Source organism: Pinus tabuliformis, chromosome 4_2, assembly GCF_031772625.1.
Source record: "Pinus tabuliformis cultivar Carrire ecotype Pingquan chromosome 4_2, CPIR1, whole genome shotgun sequence".
In the NCBI taxonomy this organism is placed as follows: Eukaryota; Viridiplantae; Streptophyta; class Pinopsida; order Pinales; family Pinaceae; genus Pinus; species Pinus tabuliformis.
The window spans coordinates 524,888,337-524,909,000 of record NC_142304.1 but is presented as its reverse complement, the minus strand read 5'-3'; the positions used below and the strand labels follow the sequence as shown (position 1 = coordinate 524,909,000).

Below are 20,664 nucleotides of genomic sequence, written 5' to 3'. Positions count from 1 at the left end.
ACGGTATATTGGAACATGGTCAACTACCAAGGAATCTTTCTAATTATTAATAGTAAACACTACAATTTGTCCATTATAGAATTGTACCTCACTGGTGCATTTGGTGACATAGTTTTAAACGAGGGTTTCTGTGGATAAAATAGCTTATGGATAGTATAGTTACATCTTCCATTGTGATTCGTTACACAATGTTCTATTGTCTGCTTTGAATGATTTTCAAATTGATATAGTGTTTTAGTATCACAATTCAGATTAGTAAATGGAATGAGCTCAACGTTAAGGCTTAAATTCAATTGTGGATAATCCTCTTCATCATCCCTTTTTAAAACATGTTCAACCATGTCAGAATTAACATGTCAATTGGATCCCAAGGGAACATCCATCTCCAAACCCTTAGCTGTTATACATATTGTTTTTGAAAAGCATTTTCCCCTTGATTCTGTACTCAGAGCAAAGGCAGGAAATATACTAGATAGATCTCTCTAGCATTAGAGACAATCATGAGAAACTCTCCATTAGTTTCATTCGCACCATCTTTGGTTTCACCAAAGACTGATTTGTAAAGTTCCCATATAATGCTAACATCCCTATTTTTTCCTCGATCAAACACAATGGCTGTCCAACTCCTTTTCTACCTCCGTTCTATTGTATTCAATAGAATTTGTTCATTTGTAGATAAAAAGCCATGATCCATGATAAGCCGAGTTCTATCACCTCCCACAAAATCAGACATTAAAATTGTTTTGTTCTTTGTGCATTCTTCACTGCATGACTTAGGGGTACGTTCTATTACTCTGGAAGTAATACTAGTTGCCTTGTCTATCATACTCAAAATTCTATTGGATGCAAGTACCTTGATAACAATCAGTTCTCCATATGGCAAGTTATTAATCTCTGGTAGCCCAACTTGCTTGTTTTGAGAAATAACACTTTCATTAGGATAAAACCCATGCCTTGTTGCCTTAGGAAAGCTTTGATCATTCAAGTGGAAATCCCTTTGGGTGTATCTTCCTCCAGAATCACTATCCACTGTGTCCTTGCTCCCTTTAGATGTGCCTTTGAGAGCTTCAACTGCATCTGAATTCCCTACTAGTACGGAATCAGCTGCATTCAAGCCTGTCTCTTCAACTGAATGCATTAAATCTTCAGTTCTGCTAGGATCCTCAACTGCATTTTCCTCTTCAGGGTCTCGGGTTTGGGGTTTGCAATTTCTCTCTTCTTTCCTTGCTAATAGTCATGCTGCCATGAGTTTTGCCACTTCTAGGGTAGTTCTAGAATACCGCTCCATCAATTCATGTGTTTTCCTTTGCCGCCATCTCGCTGCTATTAGACCCTCCATATTTTCCATGATACCTTCGATTTCCTCCTCTGGTTCACTTTTCTTTAGGCCCGCAGCTGGCCAAGATGCTCTGATACCACTATAATGTTCCCAGCTGAAATTTTCCCAATTTGCACTTAAAATTTCTAAGTTTTTACCGAGTTTCAATGAGTCTTTTAGTGAACTATTTTGTCAACACTTAGTGAGTAAATTGATGTAGGTGCCCTTTTTAACTTGCAACCAATTTGCAGTTACATAAACATGAAACAGACTTCATTCCAGTGAATAGAACAATATGTAAGACTCAGAAAAATAAGACATACCACTATTATGACTGATATTAAGAAAATTGAAGGGTACACAACCACCATATTATTTTTCTATAAGGGAAAATATATGATGAGAACACAACAAACAACCTGGACGTCATTTCAAAGATCATTGCTGAGCGCTTGAAAAAAACTCTCAGCTCATTCATTTCTCCTCAGCAACACGCTTTTCTGAAGGATCGGCTCATTCTCGACGCAGTCGCACTTGCTCAAGAAGGTCTCTACGCCATTTCCTCCAAAAACTTGGATGCGGCAGCCCTCAAGATTGACCTTTCAAAGGCATTCGACTGTGTCAGTTGGAGTTTCATCCAAGTGCTTCTTGCTAAAATCGGACTCTCGCCGCGAGCCTGTAGTTGGATTATGGCTTGTGTCGAATCTGTACACTACTCTGTCATTATCAACGGTATTCCATCTACCTTTTTCCACGCGGAAAGAGGGCTTCGTCAGGGATGTCCACTATCCCCTCTCCTCTTTATATTGGTAATGAACTCTCTCAGTTCGCATATCAACCTTGCAGTCTCACAGGGGAGATGTAAGCCGGTTATGATTTGTAAGGACATCTCTCTCTCTCACAATTTTTTCGTTGATGACATTCTTATTTTTGCAATGCTATGTAAATCCTCCTGGGCATGCTTGTTCATAATCCTTCAGAAATTCAATGCCGCTACCGGCCTCTTCATCAACAATGACAAAACAAAGCTGTATCATAACAACTCCAATCTGACCAACGCTCTCTGGGTAGCGGCTCGCTTTGGCATCAATTTGGCGCTCCTCTCGGATGGTCTCCCATATCTTGGTTTCCGGCTCAAAGTCAAAAATAACAAATTCGCTGACTGGATATGGCTCATTGACAGGTTCTATAGCAAAATCTCCCGATGGGAACACAGGCTTTTATCCCTGGCTGGCCGATTCGTCCTAGTTCAAGCGGTTCTATCCCAATTAGCAGTATATTGGGGTCATCTTTTTGTACTCCCTGCCAAAGTTCACAAAATCATACAGTCAATCGCTGCTAATTTCCTCTGGGGAGGCCACTCCTATCAATCTAAATTTCACCTTGCAAGAATGGATCTTATCACCACTCCCAAAAAATATGGAGGCTGGGGCCTTATCAACATGCGGCGTTTTGGCAACGCGCTCATCGCAAAATCTATGTACAGGGCCTTCTTCGGGAACAGCCCATGGTCTGCTCTCATCAAACAAAAATATTTGAAGAATCGCAGCTTAGTTTTTTGGCTCAGAAGATCCACTCTTGGGATCTGCCATGGTTCTCCCATCTGGTGCTACTTCCGTAAGAATCAGCGTCTCCTCTTCAGCTTTCTCAAATGGACCTTTTCTTCTGGTTCCTCCGTCTTCATTGCACTCGATCCCACCCTTCACAATCTGGAATCTCATATCCCTCCGCCGCTTCTTACCTTCTTCCACTCCAGGGGCATCTTCACCTGGTCCATGCTCATTGACACATGGTCCTCTCTATCTCCCATCTGGAAATCGGATCATCAGCTTCAGTTACCCCTCCCCCTTCGCCCCCTTTGGTCCTCCGCCACCCAACATTTCTCTCGCCTCAACATCCTCCAACTGGGCACCCACGACTCCCTCATTTGCTCCACGGACTCCTCTACCCACCCCATTACCGTCAATCGACTCTACACCGCCCTCTCTCACAGGCCGCCTCCACCCTCCCTCTTTCCACTCAAGCTATGGAAATCCAAATGCCCTCTCAAATCAATTCTGTTCGGCTGGCTTCTTTTTCACGACAGGAATTTAGTATGGGATGTTCTTCAACATAGAGGGTGGCATGGTCCAAGCCAGTGCTGCCTTTGTCGTTCTCATTTGGAAACGAACATCCACGTGTTCTTCCAATGTTCTGTCTCCACTGCCATTTGGAGTGATCTATCATCGACCTATGGTTTTCCTGTCCTTTCTTTCCCCTCGGTCAAGGAGGCGTTCTCTTGGTGGTCTACACAGCGGCCCTTCTGGCACGCCATCTTCCTCCTCACGCTCTGGCATGTTTGGAAATGGCGATGTTGCTGTGTTTTTCAGGATCATCTTTCTCCTCCTGAGATCATCATATCCTCTATTACCGGCTCACTGCCTCCGGATTAGTTTTCATCTCTCTTCGGCCCCTCTCTACTGACGGCCTTCCTCTGCCGGATCGTCTTCCTCTTGCTTCCTTTATCAACGACTTCCGGCTCATGCTTTCATCTCAGTGAATATTGGTTTCTATGAATGTTAATCACAGTTCTCCATTTTGGTCGGCCGATGATCAAGGACATGTATGTGTATATCTGTATCTATGGTTTCTGAACACTTATTTCCCCATTTTGCTATTTTTCTCATTAGATCGACCATGAAGGAATTGATATGTGATCGATGGAACATTCCGATCCATACTACCATGTAATCATCTAAACAGCTTATATGACCTTAATATAACATATATAGATTTTTCTTCTGGAAAAAACAAACAACCTGGACTTATTTTTCATAATATATCAGTGAAATACCAGTCATACAAGAACACCGATCCAGCCTTAATACATTGATAGCATAGCTTCCCAAATGGCCACGTGCTCGGTGCTTCCATAAACAACTCGTCCCCACTTATCAACATCTATATAACCCCAAAAACTTAATGCCTAGGCTTCACTGAAACGCTGCCCATGATCTAATAATAATGTCCCTTCTACATGCACCTCTGGAACTCATTCTCTGAACCCGAAAATGCTGACACAATGCACAATACCCACCTAATCTTAAGGAGAAAATCCACGGTCAAGAAGGGTGGATTTACTCAACTGAAAACAAAGGAAGAACTTGGCCCATGAACATGCTAACAACCACAATAAACTCACTGATATTCAGTTTGTCTTCACACCCACGCACAAAGACAAAAGAGAGGCCAATGGAGGTTAACCTTGTCCAAAATGTGTGCTACAACCAACAATCAAGCACAACCCTTTCTCTTCAATATATTCAGTCAATGGAATGAGGAATGTTCAAGAAATAGTGCTCAGTTTATATGCCCAAACCCTTCTTCAAAAAAGAGGCAACACACACAATAGATAGAAGGGAAATTTGTTCCTTTGATGTAACTCACACAACAGGGGTATTAACAAGTATTTTGGTTCACTATTATGCATTAAATCATAGCCCCACACCAAAAAGAACACAGCCTCCACACTGGACTGATATCTCGCCCTTTCACTGAGTGAACTTGACCCCACAACAGTGGCTAGGCAATCAACAAACCATACAGAAAATCATGCCAATTAATAAGAGACCCGACCTCCTTATTGGCTAAATAAGACCTTTGCTATAGGCTATAATTTCGTCCTTCTTGAATTCGATGCTTGGGAACTAGAAACAATCTCCAGATCTGCCTCCCCAACCTTGAGCTCGACCCTTCTAGCAAGACAATGATACTCGGCCCTTTGATGGCAATTTTTTTTTTTTTTTATAATTTAATTTTAAGCCACAATATTCAGTTGCTAAGCCTACCATGCCATCTAAATTCTCTATTTTCTACATTTTGGCGTTGTCATGCTTATAAACCCATGTATCGAGTCTTACGCATCTTGGCCCAACTGAAAGAGTTATAAAAATATTGTTTAGAAATGTCAATTGAATCTATTACTTGCCTGTGTGGTTATAAGACAAGGCGGCTGAACCCTTATTTTGAAAAAATTTCACTTCATTGCCATATTTAGAATTTTTGAAGCTTGTTGTACTTTTACAGAGATAGATATATTTTCTTTTGTGTGACATCCTTCCCTAAATATTCATGCATGCCATTTGTGGATTTGTTATAAATGCTAAAGATTTTATGCAGCAGGCTCTTGGATACAATGTGTAGAGGATGAAAGACGGGTGAAGGATGTGTTTCATCACATGCCCCCGTATTCACCACGTTCCGCTACATTCCATGATTAAATTTGAAATTAGATGAATTTCAAGAAAGGACGAACAAATTCGCCCATTAAATTCGGTTGAATAGAACAAATCTCGTTTCATGTAGAAGTGGAACTAAATTTACTTTAGAATTTAAAAAAAATCGTGTATTACTCATAACTAAAGGAATACCCTATTCAACTTTATGGTTTACGGTATTACAAATTTTAAGTTTTTTCACACGGTATGGCTCACCAAAACATGTAGGGTCATCAAAGAGTGTCATCTTCTCTGGCCAACCGGGTTGACTTGCTCATTACGCTCTTGCGTATTGGGTGCCTCTGACCATGCCCATGCTCTACCGCGAATTTGCAGTACTGTATCTTTGCTGAGTATGTTAAATTAAATAAAAAAACTTCTATGATATATAAATTAACATAAAATACAAATACTTTTTTATTAAGGTTCTAAATTAATAGAAAGTACAATAGTACTTTTAGCTTTTAAGTTAGTTTAACTTTATATATATTAAACTTGAAGTTATATCCATTATAATTATAAAATTTTGGAATTTATTTTTATAATTATAAAAATTATATGAGGTAAAATTATTTATATATATATATATATTTTAAATATACATATTTGAATTAAATGGCGAATTTTATCAATGATATTGATTAGCCAATTTTTTTTCAAACTTTATTGTTATCGATTTTGAATATGAACACGAATTAGGTGACTTAGCTTGTCCCAGATTGAGATAGGAAATCCCTCATGAAGGGTTTTGATGGTGTTTGGAGGATATTTCATGGAAGTGAGGACTCCATGGGCAGAAAACTATATTGGAATTCTGAAGAATTATTGGAAAGTTTGAAGATTGGAGCTGCTGATGAGGCTGCAATTTGCAAAGTGTGATGCAACATTTATTTCAAGGTTTGGTTTCTCCAACACATGGCAATTTTTTTTGTTATATAAATTCTTTTGATGCACAATATTCAGTTGGTAAGCCTACTATGCCATCTAAATTCTCTTTTTTTTTTTCCTTACATTTTGGCTTTGTCATGCTTATAAACCCATGTAGCAAGTCTTATGCATCTTGTCCCAACCGAAGGAGTTATAATAATATTGTTTAGAAATGTCAATTGAATCTACTCCTTGCTTGTGTGATTATAAGACAAGGTGGGCTGAACCTTGTAGTAAAACACCACCTTTTGAACTGAAATGCTAAATAGAACCTTTATTTTGAAGAAATTGCGCTTCACTATGATATTTAGGTTTTTTGAAGCTTGTTGTACTTTTACGAGGATAGAGATATTTTATTTTGTGTGACATCCTTCCCTCCAAATATTCATGCATACCATTGTGGGTTTGTTATAAATGCTAAAGATTTTATGCAACAGGCTCTTGGATACAAAAATTCATATAATGTATCGGGGAATCAACGACCAACTCTCCTTCTTATTCACGGTTTCAGAGCAGACACCCTCTTGGGATGGGATACCCAAATTTGTGAGCTCGGGAAGCACTTTGATCTCCTCATCCCGAACCTCCTATTCTTCGGGAACTCCACCACCACCAGCTCTGAGCACACTGAGCTCTTTCAAGCAGAGTGCATGAAGAGTATGGTGGAATATCTTGGGGTGCAGAGTGTGATCATGGTGGGGCACAACTACGGTGGCTTCGTTTCCTTCTGGATGGCGCACAAATACCCTAATCTCATCCAACACCTAATTATCATCAGCTCAACAATTTGCATGACGTCGTCGACAAACAATATTCTTCTCAAAGAGTTGGGCTCCGACGACATTAAAGACGTTCTGATTCCCAACAATTCTGGAGACATGAGAAAAGGCATGAATATTACATTTTACAAGATGCCATGGCTTCCAACTTGTATATATGAGGACCTCCTTCAGGTATTGTTTGGTTGTTTCCTTTGGAACGAAATGTTAAGTTATTCTGTTTAATTTGTTAAGTTATTTTGTTTAATTTGAATTTGAATGCTTGGTAGACCATGGGAGGAAACAAAGAGAAGAGACTAGAGCTCTTGAATGCTATTATCATTGGTTCAAATAATTCGCACTTATTGCCCACAGTAAAGCAAGTTTGTTTCTTTACGATACATTGGATATAATGGTGTACAATTAGTATGTGCTCCATGATTGTAGATTTCAGAAATATTATGAAATCATATGAAAAATTTCTTTATGATACATTGGATTTAATGGTGTACAATTAGTATGTGCTCCATGATTGTAGATTTAAGAAATATTATGAAATTGGATGGACAAAATTTTAGGGACAGAGGTAGAAGGGAGGTTAATCGTTTGAATTAGTTGTTGTATTGGAATTCCAAAATTCCTACCCTTTCCAGATATCGTAAATGCTAGAATATCCCAATAAATACCAGTGAGGTTAAATAGTTAACCTCTATGTTGTCTGAACTAAGTCAATTGTTTAACCTAGGTGTTATATGTGGCATTTCAAAATTGTTATCCTTATCCAAATTGTAATGCTAGGAATATCCCAACAGACAACAATGAGGTTAAACAGTTAAGCTCACTGTAGTGTAATTATTTTAAAAATCTGCAATCAAAATAAATTTTCAGCATTCCAAAATATTAAATAAGAATACACTAATGTATCCATTTGTTTCAAATATTAAATAATGATACATTAATGTATCCATTTGTTTCAAATTATTGATGTTTGTAATTTGATGGAAACTCAAGGTTTTTTCATTTCCATGAAATCAAACAAGACGCTCTAATAGTTTTGGGAGAGAAGGATCGAACCTTGGATGCTCTTGGATGCTAATGGAAGACTTTGCAACAAAATTTTCTCAAGAGAATTTAACCTCTTTTTAGTTACATGGAGACAGAACAACACAATTACATCAAAGGTGTCTCTCTGCAAGCTTGGGATGGGCAAACATATTCGACTCCTTCAGTGTATCTTTGCACCTTTAGGGGAAATTGCTAGTCCTATTCTCTATAAATCTTTTTGTTATTCCCTTATATCTATTGTATAAAGGTACAGGGGGAATGCAGTGTATTTTTGTATTGTGTATTTTTTTTGAGGTTTTTGTCTTGACACCCCTTTGCTAGTTGAAGTGTTTGTGGGAGGACATAGTTATCATTGAGAGGTAGAGAGTGATTTGTTTGTATCCATGCAATTGCATCTTTGGATACTTGTGCTTGGTGTGGATTTGGAAGTGTTTGAATGCCCCTTGAATATTTTGTTGGTGTAACAAATATTAGCCAAACTTTGTGCTTACAATTTTAACATATGTTTAGTGGTTACATTTCAGGATCATTGTATTTTAACATCTTGAATTAATTAATAACGAGAAGCACTCCCAATTAGGATTCAAGCATGTAGCTCATTATTTATAATTGCATCATATGTACTCATTTCTTTTTCTTTTTAACACACAAATCAGTGTTTTAGAGGAAATTTTTATGTTGCCATAACAAATTTACATGATTTGCAAGGTGAAAAATCTATCTTTAGTGTAATTGCATATTTTAGCTTTGATAGTTATAGGTCATTTATACGCTATAAATGTCTTCAATGTTTTACTTCTAATTGAGTGTTCAACTAAACATATTGAATATTTGACACACAACTAATTTTTCCTCCACCCACTTTTCATAACTTCCATAACCATTAAGTAGGGATATGTAACTTTGATGCTATTGTGTTTGTTAGTTAAATATTTTCCAATAGTTTACAAAGTTTTATAATTTATTAAAAGCTGTAGAATTTACAATTTATAAAGTTTCAAGGTCTAATTCTTTAAAGGGTGCTAGATCAATGGAAGTGCACTTCCTTTACAAGAAGGATGTTGGTGGTTTGATTCCATCATGCCTTGATATTCATATGGAATGGCAACTATTAGCTTTTGGTGATAGAGGCTCTTTTGACCATCACCATGAGCTTATGGTGACATTTTTTTACCTTCACCAAAATATGAAATGGTGACGGTCAACGAATGCCACCATATATGCATCAATAGTGACGTTCAATTTTTAGTGACTGAGACTCTTTTAACCATCACCAATGAGTTTATGGTGACATTTTTTGACCCTCACTAAAATATGAAATGGAGACGGTCAACAAATGTCAACATATATATGCATTAATAGTGACGGCCATGGAAAATCCATCACAATAAATCATTTTTGTTCATATAAAATGGTGACGGTCACCATCCGTCATTATAATCATTATTCATGACGAATCTTGAATGTCACCACAACACCTATACTTTTGGTGACGCCATCTTTGGTGACGTTTAATTTTTTGGTGACAGAGGTTAATGTCTGGCACCATTTTTCATATGAAATGGTGACTGCCACTATCCGTCATTATAAATCAATATTGGTGACAGACATTGAATGTCACCAAAACACCTATATTTTTGGTGATGCCACCTTTGGTGACGTTCAATTTTTGGTGATGAAGGCTCGTTTAACCCTCACCAATGAGCTTATGGTGACATTTTTCGACCGTCACCAATGACTTTTTTTTCTTGTTCCTAATGGGGTATTCTTCATATGGAAATGACTCTTTTGACTTCTTGACCCTCAAAAAAATCCTAGAAGCACTCAATGGGTGCTTTACCTCTAAATAAAATACCTTGAGCATGAAACCCATGCTAAAAATACCAATAATCATTTTTCTTTCTTTTTACAATTTACAAGAATCAAAAGTACATTTCATATTTATGAAGACTGAACCTAGTTACACATTTCAACACTCCCTTTTTGTTATAGCTCTGATACCACTTGTTATAGATCTAACCCGGAAATATTATAGATCTGATATGAAAATATAAGATAATGCAAATAAACCCAGAAATAATATGAAATGACTCTTTATTGATCGAACCCTTAAGCTAGGGCAACACCATACATTCACTCCTTAAGGAAGGAGAACACTCCACAAGCCATATGCCTGTTCATACAATAATCCTTGACACTTTTCCTTGACATGGAGTCTCTAGCCTCTATATAGGCCTCATACATACAATACCATGGGTCATTACCATGGTTCCCTCATACCATCAACTAATACCATGGGCCCATTACATTATTACTAACTACTTGTGGTCCCTTACATGATATGGGTTAACTACCTTATTTATTACTATGGCCCATTCCATTATTACATTATTACCTTGGGTACCTCCCTTGGTACCCCATATTATCCCCCCTAGATATATAACATTCCACCCCCCTTAGCATGTTTCGTCCCCGAAACATGGGAAGAACACAAATAATAAGATCTACTCAAAAGAGTAGTCCATTGGTACCATGCACATGCATCTAGCCATCCAAGAGAGAGGTGAACCCTCGGTTTCGTTGGTGCCTCGCTCACTTGAGATGGAAGTTGACTGTGGTAGCTCTTCTGTGTTGATGTGTAGTAGGTGGATCTTCGCTCCTCTCTATCTGTCCTGCGGGGGTTGTTGTCCATGTGGCTAATTGGTTGCCATCTTGATGGTTGTCTTGCGGGGTGATGTGGGTGATGATATGTTGAAGTTTTAACCCAATGTGTCTTTTTCTTTAATTCACCTTGCTGTGGTGCCTGTTGTGGTGTCTTCTTTTCCAATATGACTTCAACCACTAAGCCCTCATCTGATGTACCTGTAACCTTTTCTGCTTCAGCCTCTGTTTGTGTTTGATTGTCGATCATCAAAGGCTCATCATCTGATATGTCAGTCCCTGGAACATCTTCTGCTTCAGCCTCCATGTACTCTACATGTTTATTAATGGAAATATCCTGTAATGTAATTTTCTTCTTTTTATACCAGAGCTTCAGGAATTTCTTCTGCACATTAATATTGATAGTACCCGCAGATTCCATCCAAGGATATTCCAAAACAACATCCATATTATCCATCTCTGAAGTATAAAAATCACCATGCAACACATACTTATCCATAGAAATCTTCAAATCCTTATACACTAGAACATCCTCATTATCCACTTGTGTGTTTTCAATGTGTTTTGCTGGAATTTGAAATTTTTTTGCCAAATTAACATTGATGAAATTATGCTTTCAACTAGGATTTATAAAAACAATGATCTTCTCTTTTTGAATCAATCCATGAACCTGCAATAAGGAGATACCAGCAGAAAATAACCCTTTAGGTTCATTGGTTTCCTTCTTTAAAATAACATCTTTGCTAGGTTGTGTGTCTGTCTGTGTGAGCTTATCCACAAGATTAGCTTTACGGTCAAAGTGGTCCATAAGATCTTTTGTGAATGTGTCCCAAGTCAAGGGCCTTCGATAGCAACGTTGATGCCATTGCCACCATTGCCGTCTTTCATTGTCCAAGTACAGTTTTCCCACACTCAACTGAGTCTCATCATCCATGATGTAATTCAATCTAAAATATTTCTCCATTTTTGCTAGCCATTTGGCTGGATGAGAGCCATAAAATTTATACAAGTCCCTGAAATTCTGCCCTAGGTCCGCCATCACAAAAAAATGGGCGAAAATTTGAAATGGTCACAATTCCATCAATATTGCTCAGAATTCGTATTGTGACCTGTTTTCGGAAATGGAACAACCATTCTGCATCTACCCATGTGATAGAAATCCTGATCCAGACAATGGAATTTCATATCTGCGCTGCTACTCTCTCGCCATCACCACAATTTTTGCAAAAAGAGCTGATTTTAAATCAGCGATATTTCCCTCATCCGGACTCCGATTCGACTGATTTTTTTTTTTTGAAATTGGGTATTTTTTCACAAAGAATTCAGATTTGCAATTAGATTTTGCAGATCTTGTTCTAGGACGTCCAGATCTGTGCCGCAAATTCGCTGCCCCGAAAAATTGTCTACAACACCACTGATTTTTAGATCAGTGATATCTCCTTCATCCAGATTCTGATTCAATCGATTTTTTTTTTGAAATCGGGTATTTTTTCACATAGAATCCAGATCTGTAATTAGATTTTGCAGATCTTGTACCAAAATGTACAGATATGATCTGTAAAATCGCCGCCCCTGAAATCCTGCAAAAAAAAGTAATAAAAATAAAAAATAACTAAAAAAAATAAAAAATAAAAAATCCTCCACTTTTTTTGCCCAAGAAAGTTCTCTGATACCACTTGTTATAGATCTAACCTGGAAATACTATAGATCTGATATGAAAATACAAGATAATGCAAATAAACCCAGAAATAATATGAAATGATTCTTTATTGATCAAACCCTTAAGGTAGGGCAACACCATACATTCACTCCTTAAGGAAGGAGAACACTCCACAAGCCATATGCCTGTTCATACAATAATCCTTGACAATATTCCTTGACATGGAGTCTCTAGCCTCTATATAGGCCTCATACATACAATACCATGGGTCATTACCATGGTTCCCTCATACCATCAAACTAATACCATGGACCCATTACCTTATTACTAACTACTTGTGTTCCCTTACATGATATGGGTTAACCACCTTATTTATTACTATGGCCCATCCCATTATTACATTATTACCTTGGGTACCTCCCTTGGTACCCCATATTATCCCCCCTAGATATATAACACTTTTAACTAGGGAGGTATTCATAAATGGTACATGGACATTATCAAACTAAAGGGATCTCATAAGAAGAGTTAGATTGGCAAGCCACCTCATAAGCTATCAGTTCAGCTTATCTCTTTGCATCATACCAACCAACATTGTCACATAGCAAAGCCTTGACTAATAGCTCTATCTCTCCACAAGATTAGAGCACAATGCTAGCAATACCAGTGACTGATAGGCACCATCATTTTTATGTCCCTATAATACTAGTGTATTCCCCTTATTATCATTGTTATTGTATCCCCTTATTGTTATTGTTGTGCCCATGTATCCCCCATGTTATTATTGTTGTGCCCCCATAGAAGCCCACTATTGTTATTTTGTCACTGCGACAAACACCCTCCAAATTTTGCCTACACTTGAATTTTGGAGCCTACTATCGATCTTGTGATCATTCGTTCTATAGTCACTTATTGGTCAATTGATGATTTTTGAGCTCCCTTCTTGGATTGGAAGTGCCGAAGTCACTTACTCACACATGCTCAATTCGTAACAAGGGCATGAGCACATTATTTTACAAAATCTTGAAAAAGCATAAAACATTCCATAAATACTATTACTGTGTGATGTCCAATCCATGTCGACAGTCAGTGTGCACTGACAATGATAATTTCTCACATTCTAGCTGCGTTTGTACTTCCATTCGGTGAGTTTTACAAATTGTTGCTTTCACACACCTTTGTTCTCGCGAGTGTAGTTTTCATGTTTTCGATTGTCACTTTCACTTGCTTTCACTTTAATTAGTGTCATTTTCATGTCATATTTTCTTTGGTATGTGTTACTTTCATTGTCATTCACATATCGCAAGATTCATTCACACTTTAGCAATTGTTGTCTTTTCACATGTTAGCTGTCACACAATGTATGCATGCTTATTATGGTGGTTTCAAGGGGTTATATTTGTGTGAATGAGTTGGTCTAACCATGTAAACATAAATCATACTCATTCCCAAAGTTTTAAGCATTGTCGCACAAGTGTCGTCACGGTCGTTGCAAAGTGTACCTTTAGTGTCGCACTTGTTGTAAAGTCATCACAAAGTTGTTGCATTGAGGGAAATATGTTGTTAACATGTTCCAGATGATCTATGTTGTTGTGTCATCAAAATGTTTCAAGTGTGTGATCACAATCAACTCATATCACTGTTCACAATAGTCTCTTCGGTCCCATACTTAGCCAAATTTTGGAAAATTCCCAACAACCTAGCCTCATCTAGCCCTCCTGAACTGCGCATTGTGTATTCTTAGCCTTCAAGAAGTGACCTTGTCTCTTGGCACTCTAAAATGTGCAGTATTTTCTTCCTAGAACTATGCATTTCACAACCTAAATTCTCAAGCCCAGCTCCTGAGTCCCAGAACTGCACAATCTTTCTCTCCAACCAAGCCAGCACTGTGCATTGCACAGTCTCAATCCTCAAGCCTTAGTATTGAGCTCCTAAACTAAAAAATTGTGAAATCATCTAGCCTCTTGTCCTTCCAATAATGTGCATTTCACTTATTCAGTGCTCAAGCCCAAGCCTTATCCTCCAAAACTATGCAATCATTCCCTCCATCCATGCTTGAATTGTGCATTACGCAGTCTCAGACCTCAAGCCAAATCCTCGAGCTCTTAAGTTACACAACTGTGCAATCACCAAATCTGTTTTGCCTCCTAGAACTACACAGTTGAATGAAACATTACACAACCCCTTATCCTATCTCACTAAGGTCCCAAACTGTGCAATATTTTCCCACCAACATGAACTGCACATTGTGCAGTCTCAAGGCTAAAGCTTCACCCATGACATCCTGAGCTATGCAATTGTGCAGGTACTAAGCCTCTTTCCCAGCCTATCATCCTATTTTGACTTAGTTAGTGGATCAATATACACCATCTTAGATTAGGGGTTTATCAGACTGATGTTGTCTTGTGATGAGTGGATTGCAAATGTGGATACTCTATCATGCTATGGCAAGATGATGAAGAGGGAGATGGAGAAGGAGGACATGCTAGAAGACACATATGGAGCTGAAGAGATAAGATTATCATTAGGTAAGAAGTGGAAGGAACAATAGACTATAACAGAAGATCAAGATCAAGATCACATGAAAGACTCCTCATCTTCAAGTCATAAGGAGGAGGAATACTAAGAACATGTACCATATTTTCAAGAAGGACAACTTAGCACTATCACATCATTATGTAGTCCATGTCATCAGTGTCATGTCATGTCCTGTTACAAGTCATCATATTCCACATCATTATTGTGGATTATGTAATTGCCTATTCAAAATGTATTGTAAAGTGGAAGTCCAAAGGACAAATTCAGAATATGAAGAGTTATGTAAAGTCAAAAAGTCATGGGAATTCAAACCGTCATGAGGGTAGTCAAAGAGTCACAAGGAAGGTGAAGCATCACCTCTTGGTTATATATACACCCTCATTGTAAGATCAAAGCACTTTCCACCTTGGTTCCTCCCGCAAGGCATTAGAGAGACAAACTAGTTCTTTTGAGGAGCAAGGAGTGGCTCCAATGCTCCACTACTGGAGCTAGTGATGTCCATTATATACACGTGTCTTAGGAATTTTACTTAATAATAGAAGCCTTCATGGGCGACACATTATTCATGGATGGATTATGAATATTTGTAAGACTATTCTATGGATGTTTGTATTTCATGTTTGCTTACATTTATGATAAAGTAGTTGGACTATTACGATTATTTTAGTACTTATATTATTGAGAATGTGATGTAATGGTTGTTATTTCTGCCCCATCCTTGTGGACTACTCCAAAAGATACTAGACAAATCTTTCTCATTCATTGGTTGTACTGACCATCACATATTTTGTGGACTATTTTGCTGGATATTAGAAATATCCTTATTGTTCACATGTGTTTCTACTTGGCTGGTACTATTACCTCTCACTTAGAGGCTCACTTTACTATTTTCCTCCGAAGAAAAACAATTTTTACACACTTACAACCGAACACTCGCTAGGCACACTTACTTGCTTTTCGAAGGTATGCACGTGTTCCTCTCTCTTGTTGACAGTAAGAGCCAAGGAAAATCTATAAGAATACATGACAAATGAGCCGATACTATGTATGGGGCTTCTATTCCAAACTATGTGAGTTCTAATTGGGACTTCACATTGGGGATACCCCTTGGTTGATAGATTTTCAACACCATCAACATGTTATTATTGTGCCCTTACATTATTATTGTTATGTAAGCTCTCATTATATTTTGACCCCTTATACTCCTATATATACCAAGGAGATATTATCATTTGTATCATCTAAGAAATTTTCATTTATATAATGTAAAGGAGGTTCACCCCTCGAAGAGGATACTTTTTAAGTCAATGATCTATCTATTTACGTGATGGTTGCATAACATTTGGTATCAAAGCTTTAGAATTCTAGGGTTTCACTTATTCAAACACGTCGTCTTGGAATTTTTGCTATAATTCTTTTTCTACGAGGCTTCAGAAGCTAAAATTAAAACCACTTTAAGACCAAATATTGGTGAACTTATTGTATGAATTTCAGATCTTGATTTTCTATATTTTTGGAAATATGATCCAAGGAAGTTAGGATTTTTGCAGGTTCTCAAACATGTGAACTAGGGAAAATCATCATAAATTTCTTTGTGAGTATCATATTTGAATTTCATAAAAAGTGATTGAAATCACACGGACTGTAGTTGTTTGTGTATTATTTTCAAGGCCGAAAGTTGAAATAGTGACACGTGGTACTCCATACAAGTTTGCTCTACTGAACTAGTCTATAATCAGGTCATCGTGGGAGATTGGGCATAAATTGTGGGGTTGGAAAGAAGACTCAGAGGATAATATAGGACAAAATTTTAGACCTTGGAGATCTGAAATTATAGGGATACAAAATCTTCAATATCGAGCTCCTAAAAAACAAGAAAAATGTGTGTATTTTTTCAAATTTTCCATAACTTTTGTTTCAAAAATTAGTTTGAAGTAATTCCAAGGGAATAATGAAGCATATATATCATTGTTTGATTCCAAAATTCCTCGAAACAAAAAAATGGATACACCTAGTAAGCAACCAAATATCTCTTCTATGGCGCATGAAGAAGATGACGAAACACAACATGATATATCAAAATTACAAGACCAAGTGTAACAATTTTTTCTCTCGCAAAAAGTAACCAAAAACGAATTGGAATCTAATATGGATGGTTTAGAGGAAAACATAAAAGGAAGCATGAAGGTTTTTAAAGTACACATGGATGTGCTGAATGTCAAGTTGGAAAGCTTGACAAAGTTGTTGCAAGAAAATCTTCTCAGTGGTAATAAGGTAATCCATGAAAATCACGATGAGGACAAAATGAATATGAATTATGATTTTAGAGACTCCAATATGGGGTTTAAGAACCACCACATTCCAAATATAGATATGAGGAAGTTTGATGACAAGGATATAGTAACATGAATACTACCGATGGAGCAATATTTTGATCTCCATGATGTGCAACATTCACAAAAGGTACGCATAACATCTTTATATTCAGAACCCAATCATTTTGTATGGTATCAATGGCTTTGTTCTCGTAAACCACTTGTCACTTGGTCAATTTTTAAGGGAACATGATAACACATTATTAGGATACAAAGAGAAACACATTATTTATTCAATTGATAAATCTCAAACAAAAGGGTTCAATGGAAGATCACATTGAGGACTTCCAAAAATTGAATATCAAGGTAACTGATATTCCAAAGGAGCATAGGATTTATGTCTTCATAGGGACTTTGAAGGATAATATCCAACATGAAGTTCGCCTTTGGGAACCTGATTCATTAGAGAAGGCATTCAAGGTGGAAACAAAAGTTGAAAGAAAAATTATGGCAACAAGGAAGTCTACCACTCACAACTATAAATATGGAAGTGTTGTTGCTCCTAGCCTTTCACAACCTACAAGGTTGACACCACAAAAATGAGGAAAAAAGAGAAAAAGGACTTTGTTAGAGTTGTGATAGAAAATACACTAAAGGTCATAAGTGTGTTGAGAAGAAATTATTCTACATAAAATGTGAAAAGGAGGAAGAAAAGGAACAAGAAACATCAAAATAGGAGGACATACATCAAGAACCAACCCCAGAGAAAGAAGAAATGAATCTGACCATATCTTGTAAGGCATTGGCAAGAATTACCACCCCTCAAAATCTCAAGATAGAGGATATATCAAGAAGAGAAAGGTAATAGTGCTTATTAATTCAAGTAGTACCCACGATTTTATTTATTGTAAGATAACCAAGGAATTGAATTGCTTCCTATATCCAACACCAAAGTGTCAAGTGGTGGTTGCAAATGGAGGAAATATAATTTTATCTAGAAAGTGCCATAATATCAAGATAACCATGGGGGAATATGTATTGAATAGTCCAATGCTTTCCATTCCAATGGGTGGTGATGATGTTGTACTAGGAGTCCAATGGTTGCAATCTTTGGGGATGATAACTTTTAATTTTCAAGAAAATTTCTTGAAAATTTTATGGGAAGGAAAGGAATTTGTATTAAGGGGTATCGTAGGGAAACCATGAAAGGCAATCAATTCTAATGGCATTACAAAGCTTCTGAAGAAATAATAACGGGGCATAATTGCATAGTTATGCTCACTAGAGGTTTAAACATCGAAATCATATATTTCTCCAGATCTCCAAAAAGTCTTGGAAAATCATTCCAAGGTATTTGAGACTCCTAAAGGCCTCCCACCTATTTGTGATCATGATCATGCTATTCATTTGATTCTAGGAAGTGTTCCTGCAAACATCAGACCTTACAAATATCCCTATGCCTAAAAGAGTGAAATTGAACATATGGTTGCAGAAATGCTAGATGTTGGTATAATTCAACCTACTCAAAATTCTTTCTCTACTCTAGTAGTATTGGTGCACAATAAGAATGGATCATGGTGTATGTGTCTGGATTATATGGAGCTCAACAAGCTCACTATTAAAGATAAATTTTTTATTCTTGTCATTGATGAATTATTGGATGAATTACATGGATCAATTTACTTCACCAAGTTGGATGTTCATTCAGGATATCATCAAATTAGAATTAAGATTGAAGACATTCCGAAAACAACATTCAAAACTCATAAGGATCATTATGAATTTTTGGTCATGCCTTTTGGCCTTACTAACCATCCACATTTCATGGTTTGATGAATTCCATTTTCAAACCCTTCCTTAGGAAAATTGTGTTAGATTTTTTTGATGATATACTAATCTACAACAAGTCTTGGAAGGGTCATGTCAACATGTTGACCAGGTGCTCAAACTATTGGAGGAGAAACAATTATATGCAAAAACATCCAAATGTTTCTTTGGAACATAGGAGGTGGAATATTTGGGTCGTATTATATCTCATGAGGTTGTTAAGGTAGACCCTAACAAAATTAAAGCCATTAAGGAATGGAAAATATCCACAACCATAAAGCATCTTCGAGGATTCCTCTAGTTGATAAGGTATTATCGCAAGTTTGTTAAGAATTACGGGATAATATCAACACCTCTAACAACATTATCAAATAAAGATGCATTTTCGTGGACTTCAAAAGCAACTAACACCTTTGAACATATTAAAGAAGCAATGTGCGAGAAATTGGTCTTAGCTATGCCAAACTTAAAAAAAAACCTTTATTGTGGAATGTGATGCCTCAGGAAATGGAATGGGTGTTGTTTTAATGCAAGAAGGAAGACCCATTACTTTTTAAAGTCGTCCAATCAAAGGAAAGTATTTACAAAAACTTATTTATAAAAGGAAACATTGGCAATACTACATGAACTAAAGCAATGGATACCTTACCTAATGGGAAGACACTTCAAGGTAAAAAAAGATTATGATAGTCTTAAATACTTTTTGGAACAAATATTATCTTCAAAAGAGCAGTAAAAATGGGTCACAAAGATGTTGGGTTATGACTTTGAAATCATCTACAAAAAAGGTAAGAAAAATGTTGTTGCAGATGCACTCTCAAGAAATGATGAGGATGTGGAAGCATTGCTTTGTGCCATTTCTATTACCCAACCTGATTGGATAACCAAAGAAAGGGAGGAATAGAAGAATGACGAAGAGGTGTGGACACTCATTCAAAAGTTGCACCAAGATCCTAGTACATCTGATGCATTTAGCTGGAAAATTTATTCATTATGGTACAAATATTTCTTATATCTTTGTAAGAATTCCTAACTCAAGCAAAAGATTATTTTGGAATTGCACACCTCCCCCTTAGGAGAACACTCAATATTTTAAAAAACTTACCATAGGGTCAAGAAGGAATTTTTTTTTATGACCTTAAATATGATATTTAGAAGTTTGTGGAAAAATTTCTGGTTTGCCAAAAAAATAAAGTTGAGACAATGAATACCACGAGTCTATTACAACCTTTAACCATTCCAAGTCATTGTTAGGAGCAGGTCTTAATGGATTTTATCACAGGTTTACCCATGTCTGAAGGAAAGAGTGTCATCATGGTGGTAGTTGATAGACTTACCA

The 20,664-nt window shown here is 37.0% G+C and overlaps 1 protein-coding gene across 1 annotated transcript in view; it reads left to right on the top strand.

The window, feature by feature from the left end:
• Positions 1–6,929: 6,929 nt before the first annotated feature.
• LOC149170312 (uncharacterized) overlaps positions 6,930–20,664 on the top strand; it is a 47,943-nt gene continuing 34,208 nt past the window's right edge. The window contains exons 1-2 of the mRNA XM_089425513.1: positions 6,930–7,454; positions 7,550–7,642. Coding sequence (XP_089281639.1) covers positions 6,930–7,454; positions 7,550–7,642 — 618 coding nt within the window. The remainder of the gene's footprint in view (positions 7,455–7,549; positions 7,643–20,664) is intronic.